Source organism: Ixodes scapularis, unplaced genomic scaffold (assembly GCF_016920785.2).
Source record: "Ixodes scapularis isolate PalLabHiFi unplaced genomic scaffold, ASM1692078v2 PGA_scaffold1__304_contigs__length_218370807, whole genome shotgun sequence".
Lineage (NCBI taxonomy): Eukaryota > Metazoa > Arthropoda > Arachnida > Ixodida > Ixodidae > Ixodes > Ixodes scapularis.
In genome coordinates, this window is record NW_024609846.1 from 174,656,575 (window position 1) to 174,682,870 (window position 26,296).

General features: G+C 45.3%; 2 protein-coding genes across 2 annotated transcripts; one reads left to right on the top strand and one right to left on the bottom strand.

Moving 5' to 3' along the window:
- Positions 1-229: 229 nt before the first annotated feature.
- LOC8052224 (DEAD-box helicase Dbp80) lies at positions 230-19,344 on the bottom strand. Its single transcript, XM_002435996.5, has 11 exons — positions 19,076-19,344; positions 17,549-17,648; positions 16,474-16,612; positions 15,107-15,199; positions 14,518-14,620; positions 11,863-11,977; positions 11,197-11,374; positions 6,230-6,467; positions 4,748-4,910; positions 3,365-3,556; positions 230-534 (listed from the first exon to the last, which is right to left on the bottom strand). The coding sequence occupies exons 1-11, from the start codon at positions 19,139-19,141 to the stop codon at positions 473-475; spliced, it is 1,449 nt and encodes a 482-aa protein (XP_002436041.3). The 5' UTR covers positions 19,142-19,344; the 3' UTR covers positions 230-472.
- Positions 19,345-19,457: 113 nt separating this feature from the next.
- On the top strand, positions 19,458-21,123 carry LOC8052219 (peptidyl-prolyl cis-trans isomerase H). The gene is made up of 7 exons (XM_002435997.3): positions 19,458-19,637; positions 19,939-20,003; positions 20,120-20,188; positions 20,423-20,465; positions 20,524-20,616; positions 20,729-20,816; positions 20,931-21,123. The coding sequence occupies exons 1-7, from the start codon at positions 19,554-19,556 to the stop codon at positions 21,038-21,040; spliced, it is 552 nt and encodes a 183-aa protein (XP_002436042.1). The 5' UTR covers positions 19,458-19,553; the 3' UTR covers positions 21,041-21,123.
- The last annotated feature ends 5,173 nt before the right edge of the window (positions 21,124-26,296 follow it).

The window sequence follows — 26,296 nt, forward strand, 5'->3', positions numbered from 1 at the left end:
TGAGCGTCGACTCGTTAATCCAAGGGGCTTACTTGCCTGGCATGCTGGTAGCTCGTTTCCGCTACAGATGTCGAAAGTTTGTAGGGAGAAGAAAATTCTGAGCATTTTCTCAAATTAGAGAACTATGAGGTCAAAGCAAAAAAAAAAGTAAAATAATAATAACTTTGAACCTTCTAGAGAAAGTGCTTTATTCTTTTGTACTTGTCCAACAAACAAGGAATGCAGTCACTTATTTATGGTAAACTTTTAATTCTGTAATATTTCACACTGGTACTCCCTGCACAGCATCCAATCAAAAGGTGCCTCCGATGGCACTCATGTAGCAAATAAAATCACAATGAAAAACATTAGAGCCCTGTGATTGTACATAGTACAAGAGAAAGTCCTTCTGAACAAGCAAAGCAGATTACATTTGCCTGACAGAGATGTGATGCAAACTGATGACTTCTTCAAAGAGGTCTTGCATTGGCTTCTACTTCTGAATCTTTTCGATCTCGTCCATATCATCAGCATCTAACTTCAGGATTGGTCGGCCTGCAAAATACAAGGCAAGAAAGATAGTATTCCATGTAGCACCGACCGTGCAAGATTTGATCTAACAAAGTTTAATTCACATAAAAGTCAAAGTTGTCACGCAAATTCAGATGCAAACACTTTGCAACTTCCTCGCTAAATTCAAAATAAAACAGTTGAACCAGACGACAACAAAAAAAAGTGATGTAGTCAGACCATCAAAAATAGCTAATCTGACAAGAGAACCACAAAGAGCCAACATGTATCAGGGTGGCCTTAAAATCTAAAAGCAGAATCAGCATTACAGAAACAAACTGACCAGTGAGGTAATCAGTGACACGTCTGAATGGTTATAATCAGACTGCATTTATGTATAAAAAAAACTTGCATTATACAAGGAGTTTTTGGAAACATGCCAAATTGGTCCCGCGAAAACTATGCATCGCAGAGAAGAAAGGTTGATGCCATAGTGGCCTGTGCCAAAGGGCTCATTAAAAAGTGATTAGTCTTCAGTATAATTGGGTAACTAATTACATGTTAGGAATTAAATTTTTAAATATTGACTTTAAAGTAACAGTTTCAATCAGAAACATGATGCAAATCATTGAAAACTACTAAATCCACCCATAATAAAATTATATCAGGTTTGCGCAGCATTTCAAAAACGTCCCGAAAAATTGCTCAACTTAGACGTGTTTCTAGGTTTCGGTTTCATATCTACGACAGCAATCCCGCCCCCCCGTGGCTAAAACGTGCAATGTGCATGCGTCGCCACGCATCGCACCTAAAGTGACGTCTTCCCACTGGCACCGACGTCAAAAAGGCAAACCTCCGGTTGTAGTTTGAAGGTCTTCTTATTTAGCCTCCTTGCATGCAATGCGTGGTGTTGCAGGTACATTGTACATTTTGGCCACGGGGAACGGGATTGCTTGGGTGGAAATGCGCTCCGATAAGAAACCGAAACCTAGAAACGTGTCCAAATTGAGCATTCCTTCGGAACGCCATAAGGTGCTGCATGTGCCTTGTCTCGTAGTTATTTGAATGGATTTAGTAGCTTTCAATGATACCCAGCAAGTTTCTCACTGAAACCATGTCTTTAAAAGTAATAACTACAAATTCAATTACTGGAATGTAATTAATTACCCAATTACACTGAATGCTAAATCTCTCTTAACAGGCCCTTTGGCACAGACCACTACAGCATCAACCTTTGTTCTGCGCGGTCCATATGTTTCGCAAGAGCGATTTGGCCCGCACTTCTAAATACACATTGTATAAACATGAAAATATAGGTACACCCACAAGTAGCAACTCATAAAATCTGTATTCATGTTTGCCTCGAAAAGTATATAATAATTACTGTAGAATACCGGGCATCTGCCCATTTCACTCAGTGCACACCCCCAAAATTTGAAATATATAAAAAAAAATATGCACGGTACATTTATATATGTAAAATCGATGACCTCACATACACCCATCCCATATTTTTTTCATGATTATCTTCAAATTTTGAGTGGGCGCTTGCTTGGAATTTTATGATAAACCTATCACCAGTGAGAAAACAACTAAATGTTACTTAAAACGGGAACACACAAGGTATGTAGGAAGGATGACAGACAAAGGTAAAAAAACATTCTGAACTAGTTTAAACAATAAATATATAATAGTCAAAAGTCGTTTTATGTGTCTTGAAGGCTAAAAATACTAGCAACTTTTGACAGAGGCTGTTGTACCATTTAAGCATTGCCACAGCTGCTACAGTTTATGGTTTGATTGCTTCTAGTGTCGACTTTGAGATTACTACCCATATTGAGTTCAATGTTAACTAAGGTAGTAACATTTAAAAAATTCCATACAAACATTCAGAAACATACCTTCTTAATGTAATTTTCTAAGGAAAGAATGGCAAATGTATACAATGCTTTCCAGATAGCGAGCGCACAAACCAAAAAGATGTATATTGGGGGCAAAGTGGAATTTCCACAAACTATTCCAAAATGCTGAGAAAGAGCCCGTTTAAAAATAGGGAGGTAATTGTTGCGAAGTTGAACATCAAGTGCTTGCTTCAGTCATATTTATACTTATTTTATGGGCCCTAGCCTGTTCCGAGCTTCCAGGGAAGAAATCTAGGGGTACTTGCACCAACATTATCACGGCTTTCAATATCTATGTGCCAGAGTTTCCTGTTTTGCTCGTTTATTTTTCGGTTTTAGGAACAAGAGTAAAGCTTCGAAATCTGAGTAAACCCAAGAAAAAGCAAAGCCTTCTTGGGGAAATTTCAAGTTGGTTGGACCTCTAGAGCTTTGCAAATCATAAAACTTGTCATTTTCTTTTTTCATCATTTTTATTATACCATAAAGTACCAGGCGAGCGCCCGCTCAAAATTTAGAGATAATCGCGAAAAAATGGGGGATAGGCACTTGTCCGGTCACCAATTTTACATATCAATGTACTGTGCATATTCTCTCAGATCTTACAAATTTCGGAATGGGTGCTTAGTGTGGAATGGGCGGATGCACGGTATTCTACGGTAATAGTTTGCCATCAATAGATTGTGATGCTCAACCAGTGGCATCACTAGGGAGGGGGGGGGGGGGGGGGGGGGGCCGGGGGCAGTGCTCAAGGGGGTGCAGCTGGGCAATAAAAGGGGGGGGGGGGGTTGTGGCAATCCACTGCCTTGGGTGCCGCTGTCCCGAGCAACGGCACTGTGCTCAACGACACTGAAGGTGCACATGACAGCGTAAACCTCAGCTGCATTTTTTTAGGAAGCACTGAACTCCCAAAAACCATATATTTTTCAAGAAGCAAGCAGAGCGAAGCGAGCGGAGCGAAGAGAAGGGGCACGCACCGAAGTGTTCCTCGATCTGCTTGAGCACAGCCATGCTGCGGCTGCCGTCCACCATGTTGACGGCCAGGCCCGACTTGCCGAAGCGTCCCGTGCGCCCGATGCGGTGCAGGTATGTCTCGCAGTCTGCCCGCCCCTTCATGTCTACGGGCAGGTCGAAGTTCACCACCACCGTCACCTGCTCCACATCAATGCCTGCAACACATTGATATGGCCAGGCGCATCGTAAGATGGAGCGAGCGGTTTCTATCTTGGAAAGAGCGGGTTGGTTCGCTGACCGCTGCGCAGCTTGCCGCGAAGATGCAGTCAGCACTGAATAAACATTCCGAAAATTGTTTGCAACTGTCTTCGTCGAAAGCGACTAGAAATGAAAATCGTCACTTTTATATGAGCCGGGGTCTGTTTCTATGCAACTGAGTGGGTCGATTGACTCTCCCTACATCCTATTGTTTAGTGAAAATTACTTGTACATGCTTCCCCCTCATAAATCTTTAGTTAGAAATAACAAAATGCATAGTTAAAAGCATTCTGGCAGTCTCAGAGATTGACACACGTTTGAGGAAAATAAGAAATACAGTGTAGACCGCATATAACGTATGTCACGGGAGTCGCAAAATTCTGCACTATAAGCGTTACTGCACTATAACCAAAACATCAACTTTTCATGTCAAAATACATGCCATAAGACAACTCACCTTTGTAAAACAATTTATTTTATGTTAGATAAAAAATAAAGCTCAGTCTGAGAAAAGTTCTTATTTCACTAGACTCGTCTGTGATCCGCTTTCGGACAGTGATATCGTGAAAGTGGTTAGGCCCAAGAATGGTTGCGTCGCTCTCCATGCTGAGTGAGCTCCGTAGGGCGCTTTTTCTTTGGCAAAAGGCATGCCAAAAGCATCCTAAAAAAAGGTTTGCTATATATAGAGCATGGTTACTGTGGCACGCCCATGACCGGTGGGGGTGCGCCTCTCTCAGTGGAGACGTGCCACAGTACGCTGCCATGTCATATTGGCACCTAAAATGACATTTGCATAAAGTGTGTAAATGCAAAAATTTTGCCCCGTGTATCCCCCAAATATGTGTCAATTTTTCTGAAAAAAGTGTGTTCAATATGCAAGTAAATACAGTAAGTAGACAGGCTTTTTAAGGGACGAACCGGGTAAATACACCATTTTTGTCTCATTATTAAGGATGATTTTATGGAGGAATAGAGGTGTCCACATTAATGGGACATCATTGTACACCCAGCAGAAATCTCTGGAACTTTAAAGAGCAAATAGAAAGGAAGCTCGTACATTGGAACCTCAGCCCTACAAGGTGAAAGACAGCTCCTGAAACCACAGTAAAATGCATCAATTGAGTGTAAAAAAACAAATAAGTGCTCACCCCTAGCACAGACATTGGTGGTGATAAGGACACGCTCCATGCCCTTGCGGAAGCGGTCCAGAACCGCAATCCTCTGGTCCACGGTCAGTTCTCCGGAGAGAAGCGCCACGGCATGACCCTCCTTGCTCATCTGCCCCGAGAGCCAGACAGCCGTCTGCCGAGTCTGCGCAAGGAATTGAGCCGGAACGATGAAACACAAGCGCGGAAGACGTCCTGGCAGCTGCCTGCTTGCCGAAACGCATTGCGGAAAAACTAGAGAAAAGACGCGACGGACAAAGTCAAATTCAAGGGAGTCTACATGTTGAAGCAAGGAAAGGCCTCTATCTGGCACGCCCCAGTGGAGTAAAGCCCCTCGATAAAATTTACGTTCCGTGAACATGCACGACACATGCCACGAGCGAGTGCACCGCTGCCATTTGCTTCATGGGGCCGTTCATTTCAGTCCTGCGCCGCTGTTTGCTTCCAAGAGTCGCACGAGGAGTGGGCCTCACGCAATGGCACATTTCACGCTACTTGTAGGACAAACACGTCGAAGGGCCTTGCAGTGGAGGTTCGAGGATTAATTTCGACCACCTAAGGATCCCTTGACGTGCAAATTAAAACTCGGTTACGAGGCGCATTCTCCTCAATATGACTCGTCAGATTTGACCCGGACCTATACACGCCAACTGGGGATCCGTAGGCCGGCATTTCGCCTTGGAGCCATCGAAGCGGCTGCAAGATACGATGTACAAAGAACGAGAGGTGACGAAACCAAGCACGCTGGAATGGTAGAATGCTAAATAAATTCTACGCGGATGCATGGACACAGACCAAACAAATGCACCAGAAGCAGAGTGGTAAAGGCGGGAGCAGAATGCGGCAAATCGTAAGCGTTGACATCGGCGGTCCCGAGAGCGACGGGTTGAGGTTGTTGCGAGTGTTTGTCAATTTTATCCTCTTTTATACTATGGGCAACGTCTGCATTTTCTTGCAAAACGAACCTAGAAAATACCAAGCGCAGTCCTTGCAAGTGTTGTTTCACAGCTTCTTTATGTGCATCAAAGCATCACTGGCAATATGGACCCATCGGGCGACCAATGTCTACGTCTGCGCCCCGCCGTCCCGAAGCGGCCGGCGTTCTCAAGTTTTAATCTTGAGACATCCCTTTTTGCCTCGAATGGCAGCTTTCCTCGTCTTGGCATTGATTCAATAGAGCAGTGCAGAAGCTTATGGGTCTTATAAACAATAATGCACCCACAAGAAAGTGTTTGGCTAATAGTCATGAACCAGTGGGTGGCTGAGAGCTGCTAGAATAGTGCTTAGGGCGGAGAAACCCTTTGCCTTCGAGAGGGGACAGTCAGAGAAATTTGTAAACTCGGGGAACCCGTGAGAGTCAATCTGGGGAACCAAGCTTCAGAATCCGTGCTATCAATGAATGAAAAAGACTCCATGGCTGGAAGGAATCGAGTGCTGCAAAGAAGCGAGCAAACGGGAACGCACGTGGCAGAAGATGATGGTCTGTCCGATGGAGAGCACCCCGTAGATGTTGGAGATGGCGTTGAACTTGTCCTCCATGCTTGTGCACTGGACGTAGTACTGCTTGATGTTGGCCAAGCTCTCCTCCTCCTTTCGCAGGCGGATCACCACGGGATTCGAGATGATCATCTCCGCGAAGTCCATTACGTCCTTGTCGTACGTCGCCGAGAACAGCATCATCTGGCACGTCGGGGGAAGGCGCCTGCCGGCACGAAGACAGAAAATTCTCATTCCCGGAGGCCATAATCAGTCACCACGGCGTTTTGTGTTCTTCCAGAAACACAAAGCTCACAGTGAGAAAGACGCAGCAAAGGCGAAACGGGCAGAACAAGCGCACCACTAGGTGTACCGGCAATCGAAAGGCTCGCTCCATTGCGTCAGCATTTATTCTCGGCTTCATGACTGCTTCAAGCCCTGCTATGAAAGCATTGCTATTTGTTCTCTGCATCAGATTTTAAATATACTATTGCACTTTCTGTGTATATTGTCATTCTGAAAGCAGCTGACGACAATGAACGACCTGCTAGGCGCACACCTGTGACAAAGAATATTTGTGTTTTCTCTCACCGTCATCGCCAATTTACAATACGCTTTGGTTTTTCTTTGACAAATGGTCTATTGGCATAGCAGAGCAACACCAACAACACAAGGCTGAATTGATACTTGAAGTAGTTTTGACTACTGTATTTTCAAATGCGTCAGTAGTGGTTTTTACACAAAAATTGTTGTCAGTGCGTCCAATACAATAGTGCGACTTCAATTACTGTAAGCGAGTTATTTTTCGCAGGCTCAATACTTCACAATTTAGGTCAAAGCTGAAGTTTTGGAATAGTTCCCGGGTTCTAATTTTTGCGACATGGTGGGATTTCAATATAGATTCCAATGTTTTTACATTTTACCAGCATTGTTTGCGGGACCTATTTTTCGCGAATATCAGGCAATTCGCAAAATTTGCAAAAATTAGGTTTTTGCAAAAATTAGGTTAATTACAGTCATGTTTTTTGTGTTTTTTTTTGCAAGTACAATTGTTACAGTGCAAGATGTGGGCCTTTTGGCATTTATGACACAGGAGAGACAACAGAGCATTCACCGATGACCCGCTCTTTCGGCAGTCCGAAGACAATGTGAAGTGTGGCGGCAACGGTCAATGGTTGCAGCGACTCAACATGTCATACTTAGCAGCGCTTTGTAACTATGTAGTAGGGCAACTTACGCGACAAATTTTTCGTGAAAAGTGCCGTTCATAGGGTGGTGCAACGGATACAATGGCGCAACATACGGACCAGAAAGTATGGTACTGTTGAGACTGGTCGTAACAAAGTCAGCGGGAATCGGAAATTTCTTCGCTATATCCGCCATATCCAGACTCCATTAAAATAAAACACAAAAGATCAAGAGCACGGGCACAAATTTATTGCACCCGCAAAAAGCGGAGAAGGGTTCTCTGATCATAATTTCCGAGCATATCTTTAACGATAACTCAATGCCATCTAAATGGGAGAAGCAGCTCCGATATAGGGGAGGAGTACCTATCAAGTATGCACAGACAGTGCCAATGGCTGCGATGGCCACCGCAAAGAACACCGGCGGTGGTGAGCGGGAGGGGCTTCGTTCACAGCGACCCGTAGCTCGCACTTGTTCAGGGTGCCTCGGACGATCTCATCTGTCGACGTATCCTCGGCAGTGATAAGGTCGAAATTATAATGCAATTAAATGCAAAGGTGGAAGCGAGCTGGACAAGGATGACGAAAGGGGTCCCAGGTTCGATACCCGGACCAGGCGGATTTTTTCGGTCAAGCACCAGTCACCTAGCTGTGTTTGGAGATTTGTGTTTGTCTTTTGTCCCTCATGTTCCCCTTCTCCAGGGATTATTTTTGTCATAAGGTCATTGTCAGCAGACACCAAGTCCATGCGGTTTAAGCAGTCTTGTACACGTTACTCGAGAAAGTAATAATTACAATTACCCTTGGTTAAATAGTATTCAATTAGGTTACTTTATCACTCGAAAAGAAAAGTAATTGGCCATTACTTGAAAAGTAACCTTTTTTTTCCGATTACTTCAGATTTTAAAAACGACCAATTTTTTCGCGGGTCTGAAAACGAGTTTTTCGTACTGTCTGTTATTGATCTAAAATCGCAAAATTACAAACCACCTTTCTTCTTAATTCACCAATTTTCATAAACCATCTTTTTCACGGAGACTTGGTTCGAGGAGGTCTCTGTTGGAAACTTGATAAAACAAAGGAGAGGGAAAATACTAACAGTTACAAGTAATAACTTTCAAAAGTAATCAAATTACTATTGCGATTCCTTACTAATATATGCATTCAAGTGATTGTAAAATTACTTCGAAAAGTAATTGAATATACAAGTAATTTGACTACTCGTAAAAAGTACCATACAAGTCTGGGTATACGCCAAGCGGGACAAGGTTAGCCTCACTGGTGTGGTCCCACGACTGCTCGATGCCAAGTGAAGATGTGGCACCGTCGGTGGCTGGGATAATCTCGACGACAGTTTCGTTTCCAACATCTCCAACAGCAGCTCCGGCACTTTGCAGCGCAAAACTAGCCTTACCAAAGCGGCGGGAGATGGCTCACGTCTCTTCAGGCTCCACTCACGGAAATGACGTTCTGGGAGAGTGCAATCTTCAAGCCCTTCGGATTCGTAGAGGTCCGCATGTCGACGGGAAGTGCTCAGTCACGCGGCGACAATAGCTCACCTCGAAGTTTGCTACGATGACCTGGTCTGAGTCTTGGCCGTCATGTTGTAAGGTGGGAAGAGCACCTCGATGTTGTCGACGTGCGCATTCACACAGTGCGCAGTGCAATTGTCGAGCAACGTGAGTATCTTTTGTTTGTTCTTGACCACATCTTCGTCGAATTCCGTCAACCAGCAGTCCCTAAAGAGGTCGCGCGTCATCCAGGCCTTGCTCCAATTTCTGTACCACATTGGTAAGGACAGAATATCCGCAAAACTCTGCGGGCCGCGTGACTTTCTGAGTACAGAAGCATCCCGCTTATCGGATCCGTCCATGTTTGGACGCAGGAACACGGTCATGCGGTTCTTACCATCTTCACCGCTGACGCACTGGTGTGCCTTGCCCGCTAACGTCTTGGGTGGAAGGAGTTGGAAAAACAAGCACGTCTCGTCAGCGTTGTAGTAGATGCCTCTGTTAACGTACTTGGACGAGACTTGATCAGCGTGCTCTGCCATCCACTTTCCTAAAGATTCTTCGTCGACGGACGCAGCTTTGCCGATGATGCTCTTGTATTTGACGTCATGGATACTCCAGTGATTTCTTTATGGTCGCCGATTTGCCCCAAGGTTGTCTCAACACCCCGAGAGACACGGCTGTACCAGTCTCCCAAGTATTGTTTGAAAAAAAAAAAAAAAAACATTTTCGCAAAATTGTTGAATTTCCAATTTTCGTTCTCATCACATTTTTGAAACCGAGAGCCCCTACTATCGACACTGAAGTGTGACGACAAAGATGATACAAAGTGGGCAATAAACTATGTCCCAACTGATTACAAGACGTTTGATGGTGCAAAAAGAATAATTGGAAGCTCATTCACCGAGAAACGTGAAAAAATGCTCGACATGGTCTGATTAAGACTACCTGCGTGACCTGAAAGTGTGTACCATTTGTGACGTCACACTAGTGGAGAGAACACGGAAATTTTAATATTGGTTCAGGTATCATCTTCATTTACAGTTTTCTCAATAGCTACTTTGAATTTTGAGACAATAAATCAGTGCAATTCGCTTATAAAGATACTATATATAATGATCTACCGCTTATAACAATCAGTTTCTAGAGTTTCTAGACTAGAAACAATCAGTTTCTAGTCCAGATACAACGATAATCATAACGATAGTATTTCCAGGTTTTTTCATTATCGTTGTAAGTGGGCTGCACTGTAGCACACCGTGAAGACTAAAGTCCATGGGCATTCAGAAAATGCAATTTGTATGGGTAGCTCAAAAAATGGCTGGACTACCCCTTTAAATCGCTGCACCTATCTGTTCTGTGGCTGGAAATTGTTGTGGCCAAGGGCGAATTTAACGTTCCGGGGCCCGCGTAAAAACGAGGGGTCCGCTAAGGGAGATAGATGCGTTTCGTACGGGGGTCGATGAACCATTTATAGAGCGCCTCTTCAACATAGAGGAACGTGGCACTACAAATTTTGGCCGGCACGGCGTCAATCTTGTCGCCATTCTCTGTGATCGTTGACGGCGACAATTTCACCATCCCATTCTCGGGAGCAATGTCGGTTTTCTCCACGTTTATGCAGACGTCGTCCAAGACGGCCTGCTTCTGCTTCAGCAAAATCGCTTTCCTCTTTATGGTCGAGGTGCCGGGGCTTGGTGCACTCGCCATCGTGCCGATGATCCTTCGAGTCGGCGGCTAAGCACCGTCCAAGTCAGTTTTCGAAGTCCAAACCAAGAGTCAGAGTGGGAACATGGCGAAATAAAACTGCAACGCTGGCGGCACAGAGCACACAGCAAACAGAGCGCGGTCAGCGTGGCAACGTCAGCACACGGGGCAAGGCGTGGGGGACGTCGTTACTCAGAGTTGCTGCCGCTCCACACAATTCCTAGCGTGCAATGTGGGAAAGCAGGAAGGGGAGAGCAAGGACGCTGCAGCTGGCAGCCTTTGCAGTGTCGTCTGTTCTTCCTAACTTTTTTTATGTTGGTTGCCGCGCGGTCAGCAGTGCCTAACTGGTATACTCTGCGGCTCGGAAACTTTTTTTAAACTAAACTATTTCTTCGGTCGTCACAAAATGTATTTACGCTACATTGCTCTAACCAGAAAAAAACGGGTGGAAAAAGCACAAATGGGAAGGGGGAAACCGTAATCGCTCCATTGTAACCGCTATTTCATTATAACCAGTCACGACGGTATGCGAAAAAGAAGTGTGGCATACTTGTGCAGCCGAATGGACTGGTCGTGGTGCCCCTGCTGCGCAATCATGATGTCTGCCTCGTCCAGCACAAAGACCTTGATGCGGCCGATGTCGAAGAACTTGAACTTGAAGGCCCAATCAATGATCTTGCCCGGCGTGCCCAGGATCACCTGGTCCGTGATCTTGTCCCCCTGGTTGACTGGACAGAGTTCAAATGCCAACAGTCAGGAAACTACAATAGTAACAGAACATGGCAAATCTGGTCATGGACGAACCCAGAGCCTGCGGACATGTATGAGTCAAAGCCAAGATTGAAGAATGTGTTGCATGCGTGCAAAGCCTCTGCATTTCCTTTGTGCGTTGCTCCTTTTGGTCCCACAGAACACTCGTGAAACTGAATAGACCAATCTCGCACGCTAGTTTCGTCATGCCTCTGTTGTGGCATGCATCATGGGAACTATAGTCTTTCTACATGAGCGACAAACCCGCTGCGGGTATCAACGACCAAAGCACCGGATGGTACGAACTGTCTTGTGCACTGGCACCCAGCTCCCACGGGCTACAATAGCGGTGGCGTCGCACACGCACAGAACACTTAATGAGATTGTTCTATTTATTGTCAATAACTTAACTCTACCTGAAAAAAGCGGAACACAGCAAGCTAAAGAAAGGAAGGCGGGTGCTCACAGGTTACTCCTCGGACAGCATAGCAGAAGGTAATCTTGGTGCAGAACTGTGCCATCTGCTTGGCCACTTCCCCCGTCTGGATGGCCAGCTCGTACGTGGGAGACAGGATCAGTACCTGGATATTTGCATATACATGGGCCCCACACCATAAGAAGAGAGCGCACCACAAAGTCAGACAAAAAGAAGAATGGGGCAAAGGTCCGAGTGCATTTACACTACCGTGTAACGTGCGTAACAGTGCCAGCAGCTCGGCCGACGCCTGCGTAATATTCCGGCACCGTTGTCATCTCTGTGCCGCCTCCTGACCTCGATCCTGAGGCTTTTCAAGCTACCTTCGCTTCCGCCCTTGATTGTGCAACCGTGCCTCTATCCACAGACGCCTCACAGACGAGCCAGATTACAGCTGCCATTGCTGACCTTCTCTTGTCTTGCCGAGATATCGAGCCGCTGAAACGGGCATCGATGAGCCTCCACAAAGGCCAATGCTGGGGAGGAGGACACAATAGAATCTAAGATGGCAATAACGTGGCCCACTATGGTAATGATGAAGTGAAGTAAAAGGAATTAGAGGAAACAAAAACGGAGGGTCAGTTACAGCAGCGCCCGTGCGACGAGCCTTCTCAGCTGACATTAAGTAAAGCACGTATACTAACGCTTCTAAGGCGCTTTAGACGGGCGCGAAAAATCGGTTTCTCAACATATCGTGTCGCAATTTACTACAGAGGTGCAAGCAAATAATAAAAACGTACGGTGGAACAAAATAAATAAAAGATAACTTACTTCGTAAAAAAAAAAAAAAAAAGTTTTGGGCAATCTATAGGGTTGTGCGAATATTCGAAATTTCGAATAGTAGTTCCGAATAACACACTATTCGATATTCGCTTCGAAAAGAACTGCACTATTCGCGTTTTTCGAAGTGTTGATTACGGCGAGTTAGCCCCGTTGAGTGCGCTTCTTACCAAGCACCGGTGCGCTGTGGAGAAGCAAAACCCGCGAAAGTGAGCTCCGCGAGTGTTGCTTCTCCGCAATACATCTGTGCTCGCTAAGAAGCGCACTTAACGGGGTAGCCCGCCGCGGTAAACAATATCGTAATTGCATGCTCAAGAAAAGCACACATTCAAAGCGGGATGGTGCACCTGTGCCAACTGTATTTAAAAATAGATGGAAACTTTGTGAATGTGTATATCTACATTGTAGTAAAAGTTTCAAAATTAAACTTTTATGAAAGAGTATACAATGTTAGGCAGAGATGCTTTTACAACCAATGTTCATCATGCGCGACTAATTCTTTTTTAACTTGAGATTAAAAAAAAATAGTTTATATATCAAGATTTGTAAATTCACTCAATTGGTATAGTTGGCCATCTATATAGGATTCATTTTATGTAAAATCTGTCGTTTACTTGCCATCCAAAGACACCAGACCTTCTGAGATCACAGATCATAAATATAGATAGATTAAGCTTAGCTTATGAATGAAAAAGTGGAATAACCTTTACAGGTTTAGCTGGGTTTTCGTCTAAGCATTATTCAATGGTAGTGAAAGGCGTGGAAAAACTATTCGATATTCGAATCGAAAATATTCGGCCAAAACGACTATTCGATTCGAATTCGGTTCGGACTCAAAATCCACTATTCGCACAAGACTAGCAATCTACGTTGCCACTTTGCAGACGACGTACGCGTCGATTGAATGTTGCCGACAGATGGCGTACGCCGCATCTAGGAAGCGCCGGCCGATTTGGGTTGATAGCGGACGATAGAGAAAAGTGCCGCCGTCTGTCAGCGACACTTCTCTCTATGCGTGTGTCGTCTGCGAAGTAACGGTGTAAATTACCCGGTTTTAGTTTGTTTGTTTTTTTCAAACAAAGCAAGCACATTTGTTTTTTTGTAAATTTTTACCACCTGCTTGCACCTCTGTGGTAAATTGCAGCGCAATACGTCAAGAAACCAACTTCTGCAGCCAGTCTAAATTGCCTCAAAAGTGTTAGTGTACACCTTGTCACTGGTGGATGCCCGACCTGCCCCAAGCGGCAAACACGCCGAAGCTCTACGGGAGTTTCCGCAAACCGCCAGACGCGTCCATCTTGGCGCGGCCCGCTTTTTGGCGTCGCCCCTCCTGAGACACCGCAGCACATGCTGGCGGCAATGCTGACGTGACCTGGGCGCCCAGGTCCTGCCACAGATTTTCCAAGGTCTAGCCGCACGGCGTGCGAGTTTGTCCGACCAAACGATTGTGCACGTGCATGCGCCGGCACAATGGTGCGTCGTCTACAGCCAACACCTCTACAAGTAGAGACTGAGGAAGCGAGACGAGGGCGTGCGGGGACGTCGAACTGCCGAGCTATGGCTGGAAGGTTTGGCGGGGAAATGCATGGCTAGCTGCATTTGCCTCTACTCGCTGTTCAGACGCCTTTGAAAGCAGAATGCCGGCGTGCAGCGTTCGCTTTCGAATGGCGAGTAGAGACAGGGGCAGTCAGCTTTGCGTCTGCCCCTGTCTCTATTTTTCTTTTTTATAAACTAGGCGGTGGCAGTGGCGGTTCAGAGCAATTGTGCAGCCGACGACGTCATTAAGAGTTATTGCGAAGGATGATCACGCAATTTCCCCAGAAGGCTCCCACTAACAGCTGTCATTATAAAATAAAACGAGCAAACCTGAGGATACTTGAGGTTTTCGTCGACCCTGCTCAAGCTGGCAAGGATGAATGCCGCCGTCTTGCCCGTGCCGCTCTGAGACTGGGCAATCATGTTCTGCGGTCTGCGTGAGGAATGCAATAATCCGTGTCACTTTGTAGCCTTCTTTATCTTTAGCACTTTTTTAAAATAAGAAACAGGCGGAGGACAAAGCAGACAAGAATGAAAGTGAGTTGCAGTCATGCAGAATCAAGAAGACGTTGAATACAAATCTATACGCATCTTAATCCTTGAAACAAAGTCAGGAAACACAGAAAGTGCAGCATGTTCTCAGCTCCACCCATTATTGAGTTAACAAAGACACAAGTACATCACCAGCTATCGACACACTAACCAAAGTCACACCCCTAGCTCAAGCGAGAGGGCATGGGGTTGCTGAGCAGGAGGTCGGTGGTTAGTTCCTGCCGAAGGGACAGTCTTTTGCAAAGACAGCCAGCTGCATTATCATAGTTTTCGTTACAACACTTTGTGAAGCTCTAGGCTTGGAGACCAGCCCTGAAACAGATTCAGCACTAAATAAAATAAAACGGCCACACAGAGGACAACGTACGGATCTGCCAGTAGCGTGGGAAGTGCAGTCTCCTGGATCCGTGAGGGTAGATCGAAGCCGATGGTGTAGACGCCCTTCAGGAGTTCCGGGCGCCTGTGAATGATTAAACTGATAAACACTCGGCCGCCTTATTTCAAAGAAGATGTAAGCTAGAGCAGTTTCTAAGGGAACTTCAGATTGTGGAAGTAATTGTTCACTGCAAAATCGCTGCAACCGCTAGTGCGACCGTAAAAGGAGATGTGGCCACCGGTAGCTTAAGAAACGCAAGGTATGGAAAGTCCTCGAGCATCTTACTATCATTCTGCAGCCAATGGGATTGTGGCACTGGCCAACATGAATGCCAGAGAGTCAATCGCAGATCCAGAGGCTTGAAGATGATATGCTCCGCCTTGCAGTGCTTAGGCCGCCAGCGACTGAATAATCCAAGGAGGTAGGAAGCTTCTGCAGGCGGCATCATGCCACCAGAGGTGAAGCCAGAAGTGTGGAGCGACACACACCCAATGATGACCAAAACCACAGCTGTTTTTGGTACCCTTGGGCACCCGAGGGTGACCGAAATAGCTGTGGCTTTGGTCATTGTCGGGAGCGTGTACCACCACACTTCTGGCTTCACATTTGGTGGCATGTCACCTCCAGAAGCTTCCTACCTCCATGATATAATCTACTGAAACAAGCTGGCTGAATCCAAGTCTATATTAGTGAATCTTGTTTGTTTCCGCTTTCAGCTACTGTACTCGTCTACTGCGACTTTCCCCAAGTGTGCTTCATGACCTTGTTCCGACAGCAAGAACAGCGAAAAACAAAACTGTCTCTCCAGCAAATGCACATCATGAATTTGGAAGAAGTGACAATGGTAAATATTAAAGTAGAAATTAACATACTCTGATCCCCAATTTATACACCACCTGTGTTACTTGACTAATGTGCCATCCCTCTTTATGTAAAAGCGGTTGCGATATCACCGAACCCAGTGTACAAAAAATAATGCCGTTTCTACCTTTTTATCAAAAAAGTGCAAAAAGCATCGCTGCATAAAGAAATGCTCTTTATGAAATAAAGTATGTAGATTGTGCGCATGTGTGTTTTCTCTATCAACACCACGCTTTGTGTTTCTTTTTTGCAGCAGGTATTTTACAACTCCTTGGGAAATCCAAATCATGGGGAAAATGTCTCGAATTCACTTAATGTCAGCATAAGAAACCATTGTTTTAAAATTAGGCTTTATCTGACCATGCTCCAGTGATAAGCATGCCCACAGCATGCTTATCACTGGAGGCACCACCAAACAGAGTTAATCGAGCTTGTCCCCCCACGGAAACACCAACTGCTCTCGCTTCGTCAGCGATGCTGGACCAATGCATACGTACAGCTTCAGCTCTTCGAAGGTCTTGACGGAGTACAGCGGAGAGTTGGGGTCTTTCCTCTGCACCTCGACATTGTGCGTACTCAGCACAAGCCTGGATCTTATGATCTTCTGCATAAGGGACGTCTCAGCTGGCGATATGCCTGAACGGAAAGCAGAATCGCGTTTAACACCTCCTTTATTCATCTTTCATCAGGCATTATACAGTCGAATCTCGTTATAACAGACCTTGATTTTGACCAAGATTTCAGCCTGTTGTAAAAGGAGTATGTCGTATGCAGATATAAAGTTGAGTCAATGGTACATAGAGCAAAAACAACCGAACTTCACAAATCGGTATGTTATATCCAAATGTCTTTTGTAACCGGGTCTGTTCTAACGAGCTTAGAATGTAGCAGGGGGAAAACAAAGCCAAAAAAGATGTTTCTACAACTGAGGTACGAACAATCTCGCAAGGCTGAGCATTTCACTCCTCAATGGTTTTAACAAAAAAAAAAAAAAAAGACCCTGATCCAATTGCATCCCGGCATGAAGCTCAGCTAATTTGTGGGTTTGGTCTTTACATTGTGAAATATAATTAGGAGGTAAAAAGATATGACAAACGATTAATGACAGTGGTTAGATGACAGATACTGTATAAAAACTTTGAACTTAAGCTCTCATCACACTGCCACTGAGTTTTATCCTAGCTCCTTCATCGTATTTGTGACACTGTCATAGCAACTACTCTGTCCCAGGGCAAAGCGAGCAGCGCAATCTTGAATGCTCTCTAGCTGTTCAATGTGACTTCCTTGGGAAGGGCCCCAGACACTGCAGGCATACTCCAACACTGGGTGCACATAGGAAAGATGGGCAAGCTCTTTTAAGTGCGAGTTCATTTTTTTTTCTTCTAAGTTTTGATGCAGAAATTTAAGTGCTCACCTGGCCCTCACAACATTGTCTATGTGCACATTTCATGTAAAATGAGCCACAAGCGTGCCAGCTAGATCTTTGAATGCTTGTTCTTTTGGTACAACTTCACTGCCCCTTGGAGAAAAGAAACAAAAGGAGGCCTTTAATACAGGGACGGCAGAACCTACTGGGTTCGTCGCCATTCTCCTGAGGACAGGGTGCTTCTGGCTCCTTGGGGGCATCGCCAGCTCTGGTAGCACCACTAGCCGAAAGGCTGACGTCCTTCACCTGGAGAGAGACGAAATGATACGGAAAGTTGCTGTCATTTGGGGCTGCAATTTTCATCCAACACCAGTCCGTTATTTTGAGAAATTGCCGGTTAAGGAGGTTCTGGTGTGAAAATGCGTGAGGATGTGCTCAAGTGAGCGCCAGCGCTCCCTCAACCAAAGAAGTTAGATTCTGCTGGCACCACCGAGCAGCAGTGACCTAGACTAAGGTCCTCCAGCGTCTCTTCTGTGCCCATGGAGGCTTATCTTTCACCCCCAAGTTTGTTCAAAAACGCTTGTTTCCCCCTTTTTTTTTTAACGGCGCACATTGTTAATCTCGGAAATCCTGAAACTCAGTTTGCTGCCAGGTGACATGTGTTCCGCATGTCTGCAAGCAGTGGCAATCAGTTCATCGAACAATGTTTTATTGACAGCTCGTTTCATCGACAGCTCAGATTAGCTTTTCTTCTGTGGCCGCGAAGTGGCGTGTACGGGTCGGTCAGGTGGGTTAACATTTTTGTAATGAGCCTGCCGCAGACTGTGGCCGCGAAGCGGCGTGTACGGGTCGGTCAGGGGGGTTAACATTTTTGTAATGAGCCTGCCGCAGACTGTGGCCGCGAAGCGGCGAGTAAGGGTCGGTCAGGTGGGTTAACATTTTTGTAATGAGCCTGCCGCAGGATGTCGCCGCGAAGCGGCGTGAATGCAGACGTAAGGGGAGGGGAGGGGGGTTAACGCGCATCCCAGTGATACACGCGTGACGAAATGTCCCTACAGCGTGCAATTCGCGTAACGAGGGTCGATGAAACGATCGCGTCGACGAAACATGTCGATGAAACGTGTGTTCATGAAAAGTTGTCCACGATACGAGCTTCGACGAAATGACAGGGACCCATGACGCCGCGCTTTATCGCCGAAGTTTAATCGGCGCTCCCGCCAACTTTCGGCTTCAACTTTGTGTTTGATGAGCCTACAGCCACAGGTGTAACAGCTATCTCTCAAACAAAACAAAGATCAAGAAAAAAAAATATTTCCCCGCAAACATGGGCTCACGATTCTCGACGGTATGAAATGTAGTAGCGAAAAATCATCCGGAACTGTGGGAATCACTTTCTTTTCCCCAGCTTCCCATAGACAGAAAATGAATCATACACCAGAAATCTAACAATCTGTGATTGTTAAAAGTAGCAACATCTAATTGAAAAGTTGTGCCCGACGGTAACGAAGCGATCTGACAAACCACCGATATTCGTTGTCATGTGCCACTATCTTTGGCTGTCCGGGTGCAAACAAGATTTGACGTTAGAAAGGTAACTATCCCGAACTCGCGATATGTAAACTTTGCGCGCTGTCGCCAGTCAGGATTTCTAAACTAAGCAAGACTTTGACTAAATTGGAGACAGAATTAAACTGCGCGTGCACACCGGCGTCCCAGAATCGGAAACTGCCTACCTTGTCAGTCAACGTAGAGACGACCGACTGCTCTTGGGCGTCTGCTTCTTGACCCCAGCTGGCCATCGTTTACTCAAGAGGCGTTTACGATAATCTCCTAGAATTGTATAAAGTTTTAAATTTACCTACAGCTGAACAAATCGCTACTTGTCACTTTGTGCGGCAGAATTGCACGCACGAAAGAAAAACTTTACGATGTTGATGTCACTCGCATCTCTTGCATCATTTTCTGAGCATTCAACCAACCACCATCCGTTGCCACGGTTGCCACCATCCAACATCGAGAATGTTCGCAACTTTTCTAGAGCATTAAAAAAAACTATCTGCTTTGTTTTCATAGAATCTTTTGCTTTACCTATTTCTAAATAATGCTTGTATTTTTAGTTTGCTTTTGTTGGTGCGTTGGTGAAGAGTGCATTTATCTTTGCGGAAGACCAACGCATGAGGCTGCTGCGATCGCCAACATCAAAATTTCAAAATGGCGAACTGGAACCAACTTCAACAGCAGCTTCGGCACCCGAATAATCCTGTGGTGTTCTTTGATATTACCATTGGTTCCACGGTCAGTATTTGTTCCAAGCGAAAGCGATCGATGCTGCCTCGTTTTTTTGGCGTTTTTTTAACCTATAACGCAGTGTATTGAACTTGGACGCACTGCGTCCACATGTCCACTGCGCTGCAGCGGCATGATTTATGCCCATGTTTTTGCTTCAAGTTGTTTATTTAGGATACAGACCACCGAAAAGCTACCAGTGACAACTTGTTGGCTGAATTTTGAAACCTTTGTTAAACATTTCTTGTAAAAACTATGGCTATCTTTTTTTTTTTTTTTTTTTTTTTTTTTTTTTTTTCCCGTTTTACAGGAGGTGGGACGGATGAAAATGGAACTTTTCTCGGATGTCGTCCCCCGGACAACTGAGAATTTCAGGTAGGTCGTCATGAATAGTGTTATTTTGACGATCAATTCATTGCGCCGTAACTGTTGTCCGTTGTGTGAGCCGCATAAAATGCAAGCGACGTCTGTTGCGCGTTTCTTTTCTGCAGGCAATTTTGCACCGGTGAATACAAGAAAGATGGTGTTCCGATAGGCTACAAAGGCTCCACATTTCATCGGTAAGCAACGTGATAACATCTTGTACCTTTAGAAGTCGTAAACAGCTGTTCATGGATTTTATTTTTCAAAATACAACCACAAAATTTACGTGAGACCAACTTTGAGCACCAAAAAATGTCGTCTTGTCTCGCATCAAGTTGTCCTAACTTAGCGCGAATCAACCTTTCCCTCGAAATTTTATTGATGTTACCTAGCACTGTGCAATGAGCTCACGTGGATGTTTGCACCTGTAGGGTCATTAAGGACTTCATGATTCAAGGAGGGGACTTCGTTAATGTGAGTTGCCCGACGGAATCAGTTTGGCAAGAAATATTTAACACGTCTCGCATTTCAGGGGGACGGCATGGGACTTATGAGCATCTACGGAGGTTCCTTCAGTGACGAAAACTTCAAAATGAGGCATGATGCCCCAGGTCTTTTGTCCATGGTAAATCGATAATATATTTGCCCTTTTGTCGATTAAGCGAACTCAAAAAGAAATGCCGAGATATTTTGAATTAAACTTTGCAGTGGTAAAGCTTCTTTGTTTTTGGTCGCAGGCTAACAGTGGAAAGGACACAAATGGCTGTCAGTTCTTCATCACGTGTGCCAGATGTGATTTCCTTGACGGAAAGCATGTAGTTTTCGGTAAACGACTTGTTCAAATTCTGCTATTAGCACATTGTCTTTCGGAATGATTTTGGAATTGATCATAATTCGTAGATGAAACTCGTTTTGTTTTAAAATGATCTTTTGTTGCAGGACGAATTCTGGACGGCCTTTTGGTGATGCGGAAAATTGAGAATGTTCCCATCGGCCCCAACAACAAGCCGAAGATTCCTGTCATCATTTCTCAGTGTGGGGAGATGTGACATCACCAGGTCATCCAGGCACCCACATTACCATGTCTTGCCATTTCATTTTCATGTTAATAAATTGCTATTTCTGAAACGTACATGACATGGCTGTATGGGTATCGTTCTCTCTCTCCCAACGACTGTCGTGAGGCCTCCTAATCAACATACTGAAACCCGAGACTGAGGTAAAAAGGACAAAACACGTCTCAAACACAGCTACACAGTTTTAGACGGCTCATTTTATTTTTTTTGTCTCGTTCTACATACCTGGCCCACTCGTACACGCCGCATTGCGGCGGCCGACCATTCGCTAAAGTATCTTAATGAAAAAAGTCAGGCGGGACTTCATTCGCTAAAACTTTGTTCGACCAACTGAGTACCACCCCCCACAAAGTACACTCCACTAGGTTTTTGTTCAGAAAGTTTATTAGCCCCAGCCTGACATCCTTATGCCCTTCCTGAGCAGTGGCACTTGCTCGAGTAAAGATTGCTCCTCTCCGTTTTATCATAAGTTCCTCCAGCAGGCTTCTAGTTTCTCCCCTTATTGTATTCCTGGTTCGATCTTGAGTGCAGTCTGCCTCCCTTCACTATAGTGAGAAGTGTGAACGCTACTGATAAAAATATATTTATTTTGTACTTCTGCAGATAACAACGAAAAGTATGCTGAAGCATAATTGCAGTTTACATGTAATATATGTGGAATATACTTTCTGTGTACAGAATGCATTGCTGAAATGTTGGAACACTAAATCTGTATTAAAAATATAAATCGATATTGAAAGAATATTAATTTGTACTAAGAATATACTTTTAGGTAAGTATATGTTCGTTACAGAAGAGTACAAAATTAGTAGGCTTTATTGCATTCTCTTGCACTTGAGCAACAACCGACACGAACCATGCCTGATTAGCACCAAATGTTAAAGAAAACTCATTTGTCAAAGTTGGCCTTATGATCTGGTGGGCATGATACAGACAAACTAGGATACTGGTTTTATAGTGGCACTGGTGTCATCAAGCAAATAGTACACAGAAAACGTAGCAACAGTGGCATTGGATGACACTGAAACTAGCAGCAAAAGTATTTTAATGAGCTGCTTACATAATTGATGCTATTAGCTAATGTTTTTGTTTCCATGATTATTGTTATCACTTAGACGGTGGTTATCACTTGCTTGACTTGATATTAAAGTATTTGCACCCTATTGATAGGTTTTTCAGGGGACTGCCTTAAAAGCCTTTAGTCTTATGAAATGTACCAACTGATAACTTGCTGATCTATAGACTATAGGTCAGACAGGAAGAAGCTCTTGCACAGTAATCTATTTCATGTGAACTATCACGGCCTATGGGGATCAATATTCAAAAAAAGCACTGCCTTTTTCTTGCGGCATTGCATTTTTTTAATTAGCCGCTGATCTATAGACGCCTTCCACATGCGCCAGATTACAGCCGCCGTTGCTGACCTCTTGTTTTACCGAGATGCCGAGCCACTGAGGCGGGCGTTGACGAGTCTCCACAAAGGCCTATGCTGGGCACAAGGACACAGTAACACTTAAAATGTCAATAACCTGTCCTGCTGTGGTAATGATGAAGTGGAGCGAACGGAATAAGAGGGAACGAAAACTAAAGGTCAATTATGAAGGCGCCCATGCACAGCTGCTGCAATGCGTTTATAATTGTGACTAAAGATATCCTATGTAGCAGATATGCTGCGAAGAGGCATCGAACTTTGCCCAGTGGACTTTTCTCTTCATGTGGCGTCAGAACTGGCTGTTGTTGCACCACGCACGAAGGGAACGTGTCGCCCATTGGCGATTTTTGTGTGTTTTGGACGTGCTTTCACGACTTCTTTAGACCGCTAGACGCTGTGAAAGTCTAGTCCTTTCGAGAAAGCTGGCGAGCGAATCTGCAGTGACAGCTTTCTAATCTAGCTGCAGGTGCCATCAATTATGCTAAAATCACCAAAATTCTCTCCATGGAATTCAGCATTCGAAGGCTGGACTCCATAACACAAATGGGTGACGAAGAACTGGCAATATTGGTTCGGTGGTAAGTTTGCTTTGCATTTGGCACGACAGCCACTGTTTTGATGCCACGCCCGGAGCGAACACCGCCCGGCAAAATTCGCCGCTTTCGCACAGCTTATTCGCTCCGTGAGGTCTTCTAGCCTTTAGAAGGCAAAATTTCTTGCCAGGCCATTGTGATCACCCAGGGCTTCCTTGTGTCTGCTGCTGCTCCTAGCACGCCGGAGCGAAGCGGGGAAGCTTAACGCGCGCGCCGACACAAAGTGGAAGCTTGGCGCGCGTGCTGAGGCAAAGCGGTGAAGCTTGTCGCGCGCGCGGGTGCAAAGCGGTGAAGCTACATGCGCGCGGCCGTGCAAAGCGGTGAAGCTTGTCGCGCTGCAAAGCGGTGAAGCTGCATGCGCGCGGCCGTGCAATGCGGTGAAGCTTGTCGCGCGCGGGGCGCGTATTGTGATTCCCTCACGGAGTAAATCCATGGGACTAATCTAGGGCCCCTGATTTGCCTTCTTTAAACAACACAGCTAGACACACGTGGCGAGGGCGGCTTCTTTTCTGACTCCACACACTCCCCAGGTTTGAGGGAGGCTTAAATAAACAGCCGCCAATGGTTCTCGCGTAAACGGATGCTACCTCGGAGGTTTGCTTACGGCCCTATCGGAACCGGTCATCTTCGCACCGGTTTTATGTGCGATTAATGTCGCGGGCCCGACGCTTTTAACGCGCGTACGCGGCGTTGTTTTTGCGGCCAAAACTTGTTTGCCGCCAATATCGCCGTCCTGGTGGTCGCCATTGCACGTCACGCTGCCACATTCGCGCATTTCAGTGCACTCCTCGTGATGCAGTTTTCTGCTCGGCTTTCACGGGCCGTTTTGTCTGGAACAATGAGCGCGAAATGTCACGGTCGTCTGCTTCCCGAAAGAGCGGGACGTTCAAATGGGCCAGCCTATACTCTGTTTCATACTTAGCGTGCAACGCTGTCAAAGCTACTGGAGCGAGCGCGTGGCTTCATCTATGGTTTTGTTTGAGCGAGAACGCGTGCAAATGATCACCGGTGAGCTTTTCTCCGGTGAGCTTTTCTCCGGAGAAAAGCTCACCGGAGAAAAGCTCACCGGAGAAAAGCTCACCGGAGATAAGCTCACCGGAGATAAGCTCACCGCAAAACCGGCGGATGCGGAGAAAAGCTCACCGGCCATTGAGCGTGTGCGCAGAAAAGCTCACCGATATTTTTTCTTCTTATTATATAGAGGCTGTTGGATCGTCCGTAACACATATCAATTTATTATCATCAAAATTCGTCAGCTTTGTAAAAAAAAATGTCCTCTTTTGTAATATTTGTTAAGCTTAATGGGTATATTGCTCCCAAATTAATAATTGCGGGCCAGTGTTTTTTGTGGCTTACTCTCTAGGCAACGAAAGCCTAACTAAAATCTTTATGAACTTGAAGAACAGGAAAAAGTAAAAAAAAAAAAAAAAAAAAACGTAATGATGACTGCTTAAAACCTAAAAATCAAACGTGTAAATGCCGAAAATTCAAAAGTGCACGCGCAACACCGCGGTGCCCGAAATTCTCTTTGAAGCTTTTGTTAACATTCTAAAACAGGATAAAACAGTCGATAGAATATTGAGGCTTCTTTCTTCCACGGACATGCACGCGTTCTAACCGTTCGTGCTAGTGTTTCCACACGTTCCCTTTGTGTGATAGTGTCCTACGGTGCGCCAGCCATCACCTTCAGAGGTGCACACTCTCTCCGTTGTTATTCGTGAGCTATATAACAACTAGTCATTTGTGAGGTAGGTAGCGAATTGGGCGAGCTGGTAAACGTTATACATGATGAAAACCGCTCAAACGACGACGACGGAGTGAATACAACAAACACGACACGACGAAGCTGTTCTCGCAACTAAAGTTTTGTTAGTAAAATTAACAGAAGAAAAACAGCGTAGCCTACACTGATTGCATTAACAAACATCTACTTGTCTATTAGGTACTACACAATATTTGGACCTCAAGCGATTCACCACACCGCTATTCATATTATAGCTAGCAAAAAATGAACCTCTTTATCCGACAGAGCTACCGACGGCGCACCCTCAGCTGTCAATAAATTGATGCCTTTTTTACCGGTGTACGATGTTCTGATTTTATACTTGCGGCTTCATTAATTTACAGAATGCGTGATTACTAATTTCTGAGGAATTAGTAAAGATGCCCAATGAACCTCAAGAATATTACAAAAATGAGGACATATTTTTAATGAAGTGACGAATGCGAATTGTGTTAAATTGCCACGTTTTACGCAGAATCAAACTAAGCTAAAAAAATATCGGTGAGCTTTTCTCTGCATCTGCCGGTTTTGCGGTGAGCTTTTCTCCGGTGAGCTTATCCCCGGTGAGCTTTTCTCCGGTGAGCTTTTCTCCGCCGCCCCGCGCCAGTAGCTTTGACAGCGTTGCACGCTAAGTATGAAACAGAGTATAGACGCTGCCATATCGAGTGGCTCTAGGCCAGCCCTATGCTTTTTACACCACGAGGAAATCCCAATGCGTTGCCCGAGTAAGACGCACGCGCTGTATGGTGTTTTCACGTCAGATCGTGCAATGATGGTCTGAGTCATATTTTGTCTTATATTAATGCAAAAAAAAAAAAAATATATATATATATATATATATTGTCAAGAAGGTGAAAACGACGACGGGGCAGTGGCGCGCACGAGCATCTCGCGCCAGGCCCCACGGGCCGGCTCGGCCTCCATAAATCCTTTGTGTGTTCTATCATCGTGTACTGTCCCGTCCTTTCTGCTGCCGACAGCATCACCCCAACAATATATATATATATTAAAGTTATGTTCTTGGCAGGAGTATTCAGCTATATGCGAACGTTGTAGCTACTTTTCTTCCGGATATACAAAAATTTCGAAGCTGGAGGCGTGGAGATTGCCAAGGTTTCGCTGTGGTACGTTCCACAGCCGTCAAAGTAGTAATTTGTTGAGCATAGTTTGTGGGGGACAGTGAGCAGCACTGTATGTAGAAGACGGGGCCGGGAGAGAAGAAAACGAAGGGGCGAGGCTCGTGGTGGGTGCGCGTGGACGGACAGTTCCAAGGGCGGTTGACGAACGGAAGAGCCGGTACCGGGACAGCCATCTCAACAGGAGACCTGAATCACAGGGCAGCCTTGGCCTTCCACGGCATCGCACGCACAACTTGCGTATTCATAAAGTGTTTCTCTATGATAGCACTCCTTGTGTGACTT